Here is a 6496-nt window from a genome sequence, read left to right as displayed (position 1 = left end):
ACAATGCATGAATCAAGATCGCGCGCGCGCACAGCTAGGCCGTGCCAAGAAACAGGGAGGGGGGACGGAGGACGGGGGGGACGCACCAGTATCGCATGCGCTTGCAGCCGGAGCACTTCTTGGTGCCGGCGGCGCCGCAGTGGGCGCAGGGCCCGAGCTCGGGCGCCGCGGCCTGCTGCCCCAGCGGGGAGGAGGGGGGCTGCGGCGGCGGCGGCGGCGTCGTCGCCTGATCCCCCTGGGGCGGCATCGCGTAGGCGGGGTGGTGGTGGTGGTGGTCCTCGTAGGCGGCGGCGAAGCCCGCGGCGTCGACGAGGAAGTAGCGCGAGGCGGCGCGGCGGAGGGCGGCGGCGGCGGCGGCGAGGAGGAGCACGAAGCCGACGAGCGCCGCCTGGATCACCGCCGGGAAGTCGAAGTCGAGGCCCGCGCCGATCCCGCCCCCCGGCATCTAATATAGCGCCCGGCCGCCACCAGGAGCAGCGCTCGGTTAGGGTTGCGCGCCCAGCCAGCACCCCCGCCGCCACCGACCATCCGCGCGGGTCCGACCCGGACTCCAACTCGGGTCCGACCCAGCGGACCGGACCCGACGGACCGGACCGGACCGCCCCGCTGCCGGGGACGGAAGGAAGGAAGGGGGCAGGCGGCCGGATGCTGCCGCGGCGGCGGCGGGTCGGCCCGGCCGCGGTGGCTGGCGGGTGGGGACGGGAGGGGCGGGGCCCGGGCGGCAGCGGGAGAGGGCTGGGGGCTTGGGGCGGAGTGAGGCGACTGGCGTGCTGTCGTCTGTCTCTGCTGCTCTGCTCTATGCGTCCATTGTCTCCAACTTCTCCGTGGAACCAACGATGGGGATGGGAGATGCAAGAGGCAAGCGAGAGGAGAGGGTCTTCTAGCCTTCTAGGCACGGCCCGATGGGATCCATCGTTCATGGGAATGGGGAATGTCTTTTCTTGATAATCCCAACAAAACAGGTACTACTACTAGATTTTTTCCCCTTTCTTTTCACATGTCATCTTTTGGGCAATTGTTTGTCTCCATAGTGTGCTTTTCTTTCTTCAAAATAAGGCATAAGGAACAACAAAGCAATCACCTACCAACGGAATTCCCAAAACCCTGAACGGAAAAAGAAGAACAAGAGCTTCAGTTCTCAGAAGGAGCAACGGGGGAAGTCAAGCGGTGTTGGTAAAGCAGACGGTGGTCGGAATAGGAAAGAGGAGGCTGTCATCGATTACGATCCGAGAATGAAGGACGTGATGTGTTACAACCGTGGAGAGCCAGCTCAATTTGTCGTCCGGTGCCCAAAAATTGTTTCATTTGCGACAAGTATGGGCATCACATGGATAGTTGTGTGGAATGGTACACACATCAAGCTGCTTCCCAATACTATGGCAGTGCCAATGCTGGACTGGGCTTCTTTCACATTGGGTCTGAAGACAAGGATGATGTTAAGTGGCTTAACCTGTCTAATGTGTGTGTTGCTGTGATTGAGGAAGGTTCTATCTCTACTCAAGAACTAAAGCAAACTTCTCTAAAATCTGGAAGACTAACTGGCCATGGCAGGTGAGACAGCTGACTGGAAAACGCTTCCTGATCAGGTTTCCACCGCATAAAAAAGTAAAGGATTTAATTGAGCTCCCCACCATCAATCTCATAAAAAAGGGGGTTATTGTGTCTTTTGATAAAAGGAATGGTGAAGATGTTGCCTATGCTGAGCTTCAAGAGGTGTGGGTGTCTATGATGGGGATCCCTGTCAATAAACTCACATGGAAAGTAATCTGACAAATTGCATATATCTTGGGTACCCTAGTTAATGTTGACTGGCATGAGATCTTCAGAAGTTCTTATGAATAGGTCAAAGTTCATGTTGTTGTGACCGATGTGTCAAAAATTCCCTCTGAAAGGCTAGTGGAGATTGATAAGGAACTATTCCTTCTCTCTTTTCTGGTGGAAACAGAACCTGACTTGGAGGTGGCTATCACCAGGAGAGAGAGAGAGAGAGAGAGAGAGAGAGAAATCTGATAAGGACTTGCTAGAGGGAGATCCTGAGAAAGATATGCAGATGCAGGGACCAAAAGCTATTGAGACTGAAAAGAATAAGAACCAAACTACAGGCGGTCAGCCTCATAACTCCCACAAAGCTCCCTCTCGCTACAAAACACCTATGGAGTTGATGAACTCTCTGAAACAAAAGGTGCAAAGTGTTATCTTAGGTCTGAGTGAAGCTAGCAGTATAAAGAAGGATGTGCAGCAAAAACAACCTACTGAGAACATTGCTACTCAGTTGCTTGAACAGTTTGATATGGAGTCTGATGGGGAGGGCACAACCTTAGAGGCTCTAAATCAACTTCCACATCCTTTGGTTGGGGCCCTGTGGTGGCGCCAGGGTGAGTGCTAGAATTAGAAGAGATGGGAGAACTGCCATACAAAAGGCTGAAGATCTCAGAAAGCTCAAAGACCTGGAGATACCTAAAGGTAACAGAAACTCTAATTCCTTTTCCACATTTAATGATGATGCATTAATGTTGAAAGCCAAAAAAGCCGGTCTGAATTTAGGCAATGATGAAGAGATATTGTATCTCATAATATCCATGCCATTGGGCTGGTAGAGGATAGCAGGTTATCTGCCTTTCAAGATTCACATCAGAGTGTTTTATTCCTGATAACATAGATATCAGTGCTAATGAATTTAGTAATGCTCACTCAGGCAATGTAGAACAAGGGTGTGCCCACAGTAGTGGCCACCTTGTTGATATACCTACATGGGCTGATGTAGTTTCATGTAGAAAAAGTAGCTGTAGAAAAATAGATTTTAATAATGGTAGCAGCCTATTTTGGAATGTTAGGGGGCTTAATAAGCCTGAAAAACTTAAGGCAATGGGTCAACTCATTAGAGACATCCATGCTGATTTGGTAGGTTTTTCTGAGTCTAAGAAAGATTCATTTAGTAGTATCCAACTTGCTAACATTGATCCACAAGGTATTTTCTCCTGGCACTGGGCTACCAACTATTGGTACATCACGGGGTATCTTGGTTGGTATTAAACATGACGAATTTGAAATTATCTTTTTTGATACCTTAGAATTTTCTGTTGCTTGCCTGCTTAAGGATAAGAAAAATAAGAAAACTTGGAGATATGTAGTTGTATATGCACTACTAGGGAAATGCTTATACACAGGAGCTCACTAGTAGCGCTTTTAAAAAGGAAGCACTGCTGCTAAATAGCGGCAGCGCTTTGTCACTAAAAGCGCTGCTACTATTCACATAGCAGTAGCGCTGTGGATACAAAACACACTATTATTATAATTGCCAGACCGTTGCAGGCAGGCTAGGTATAATAGTAGCGCTCATACTTAAAAAGTGATATTGCTATTGAACTTAGGAGTAGAGCTTTCCTCTAATCAGCGCTACTTCTAAAAATGCTACTTCTAATGATCATAGCAGTAGCGCTTTTTCCACTAAAGCGCTACTTCTATGTATCTTAGCAGTAGCGGTGGTTACGTACCAACGCTAGTATTACGGGTACCTTATCCACCCGCACGTCCTCACTCTCCACTCAAACTCTCACTCGCCCAACTTCGTCGCGCGCCGTCGCTGTCGTCGCCCGCCTCGCCCACCAGTGCCCCTAGGTAACTCCCTCCCCCTCTCCACCCTCCTCCTCCCCATCCTCCTCCCTTCGGCGGCCCCCTCCTCCTCCCTCCGGCGGCCCCTCCTCCTCCTCCTCCCTCCTGTATATATTAGATATATAAACTGTAAAAACAAACCAACAGCGGCATAATCAACAAATACCAGCTAAACCAAAAGGAAGATATGTGTATGGGAGGGTAGAAACTAAATCTCGATCAAATGGATGTCCAATTTCATCACAATCTTCTATCTTAGTATCTATCAAGTTCAATGCAGAGATTGCAACAAGGGTGGAGGCAGACCAAGTTTTTACCATCTCTGCCATGGTTTCTTTACCCAATGGAGAAACAAAGAGTTGCCCAACAGAAACTACAAAGAGCAACACCAACATCATAATCTGTAACAAGATTTGACCAGTTAAATTTGTACTGAGATTAATAGAGTTGAAATAAGTCTTAAACTTATTTTTCCATTTATCAACATGAGAATCACGTGTGCGTTTCTTCTATGGAGATACTGGAGAGCAATTCATATGAATATTGCAATGACAAATAAAATGTGAGATTACAATATCTAACGTGTTGAATGAACGAAATGGTCACCCCCCATAATCCTGAGGGGGTGCTCACACATATTGGACCTCAACGCTCCATCCCCTTGTGAGCATCCTTGTACACCGACCACGTTGTTGTCTTCAACAAGCCTTATATTCGAGCTTCGTGCCGACATGCAGATTCTCAAGCTATTTGGTGACCTACCAGCCTGCACGGTACGAGCATATCCAATATGGCTCACCAAATCGGTCCTAAATGTACGGAACAGGTGGTCAGGAAATTTTCGCCACCCAAGGGCAACCACCAAAAATGTCCGGGCCGGTATGGACATCTGAAATCCCACAAACCAGAACCGAATGAAAAGGAGGTTTGCGAGCGCCCAGACCTCTGCCACGTCAGGCCCCAACATGCCCGGACCACCTAAAACCCTCCTCCCCCGCCACGTCCCCTCACTCTTAGCGCTGCATTCATGCCGACGTGACCGATGTGATGACTTCCCACTTGCATTCATGTTCACTAGTGGAAAAATGGCTAGCCACAACTTTAATTGGTGACCGCCCATTTTTAATCCACGCCACCACTATTTTTAAAAAAATAGTGGTTGCATTGACATATTGGTACGTCACTACTATGTCATTAATGGTGGAGTGTCGCTTTAAATCCACGCCACTACTATTTGGGATCGAGCAGCCTACTTGGTCGCAAGTTAGTGGTGACATGTAACTTTTTGTCACGCCACCAGTAATAGACATACTGATGGCGTGTGACTTTTTTTGACGCCACCAGTAATAGACATACTGATGGCGTGTGACTTTTTTTGACGCCACCAGTAATAAGACACGTCTATACAAAAAGAAAAAACTGTCAAAAATTATTTATGGCATGCGGATTATTATTATGGGTACTCGTGGGTATTATTGTTATGGCAAAGCACAATCTGTCCATGCGGAATCCATGCCCTGCTTAGCCTCAAGACCAAATGGAAATTTGTATAGTTAACCGCATGCACCAGCTAGTTATAACCACATGATATAACTAGTAATTGATACAATTTTTGCTTTCACATTGTACGGTTCCATCTTCTCTCAATCTGTTTCTAATAAGTTCTCTCGATACCTTAATTGAATGGTTATTGGTCATTTTCAAGCAGAAAACACAAACTATCATAACAGAGTACTACCATAACAAAGTTGCAGCATGGGTCCACGCCCTTGTTTCTTTGCTTTGTTCTTATGATTTTGTTTTCTGAAACTTTTTGTTTTGTCAAGACGTGTTCATCAGAAACAATAGTGTGCTAGTAGTCGTTTAGTGAGAATTTGTTTAGGTCAGTGAAAACCACCAGTTGCCTCTGCAAGGATTGCTGCCTTGTCAAGGAAGAAAATTTGTATGATCCTTGCTTTTGGCATCACATCAAGAGCTCCTGCTATGCAATAAAGAAGTTCTTGTCATGTTAAATCTTCATAGTGAGGAAGATGCGGATTATGTAAGTTGATTCTATTGTTGTGAAGGCCTTCATAGTGACACGGACCAGTTTGATTTGGGCAATAATGCTATTGGAGATAATTATGGTTGTTGGCGAAAAGAGCAGATGTTATATTGGTAAGTAGGAACAGCAAATGCTTTGAGAAGCCAACACAATGCCAAATGGAGCCTTAACCAACTCATGCTTTTATGAACACCTAGATACAATATATAGTACGATATTCAATTTTTATTGTTCGTAGGCATGTTATGCAAAATGCTTAGAGTACGTTGACTCAATGTTCAAAATACTTAGGTTGTGCTCCTCTATAATCTTGTTGCAATCTTGAGCCTGCTGAAGGCTACATTGTTCTTGCCTTGCATTTGTTTTCCGAGTCAGGTATTCAAATATCCGGTCAGAGGCACCCTTATAGATTTTTAGACGAATAACCTCTATTTTCTCTCAACTTGTAAATATTTGAAGTTGTTAGGATACATAAGTTGTTTCAGTAGGTCATCTTGTTCTTCGCGTCTTGTTCTTGCCTTGTACTTCTTTTCCAACTACTCCCTCCGTTCTGATTTACTCGTCGTGGTTTTAGTTCAAAATTTTGAACTAAAACCACGACGAGTAAAGACGAGTAAATCGGAACGGAGGGAGTAGCTAATTAATATATATTTTGTACAGCCTGAAATCAGTAGGAGTGCGGTTCCCTGGACGTGACAACAAGAGCTTGGGGACCCAAGGACGTACACTTTCTCATGGAGCTCATCCAGGTGAATCTATTACTATCCCTTGCCCCCTTTCTCTGGCACTCTATTGTGTTTCTACCGTAGTTGTTCTAGTAGCAGCGCCAGTATATGATTG

The 6496-nt window shown here is 46.6% G+C and overlaps 1 protein-coding gene across 1 annotated transcript in view; it reads right to left on the bottom strand.

The window, feature by feature from the left end:
• LOC119335867 (ubiquitin carboxyl-terminal hydrolase 19-like) overlaps window positions 1-620 on the bottom strand; it is a 7581-nt gene extending 6961 nt beyond the window's left edge. The window contains exon 1 of the mRNA XM_037607921.1: window positions 87-620. Coding sequence (XP_037463818.1) covers window positions 87-445 — 359 coding nt within the window. The 5' untranslated portion in view covers window positions 446-620. The remainder of the gene's footprint in view (window positions 1-86) is intronic.
• Window positions 621-6496: the final 5876 nt, after the last annotated feature.

This window comes from Triticum dicoccoides, chromosome 7B (assembly GCF_002162155.2).
Source record: "Triticum dicoccoides isolate Atlit2015 ecotype Zavitan chromosome 7B, WEW_v2.0, whole genome shotgun sequence".
Classification (NCBI taxonomy): Eukaryota; Viridiplantae; Streptophyta; class Magnoliopsida; order Poales; family Poaceae; genus Triticum; species Triticum dicoccoides.
The sequence above is the reverse complement of the archived record's forward strand: the minus strand, read 5'-3'. Positions and strand labels throughout refer to the sequence as shown.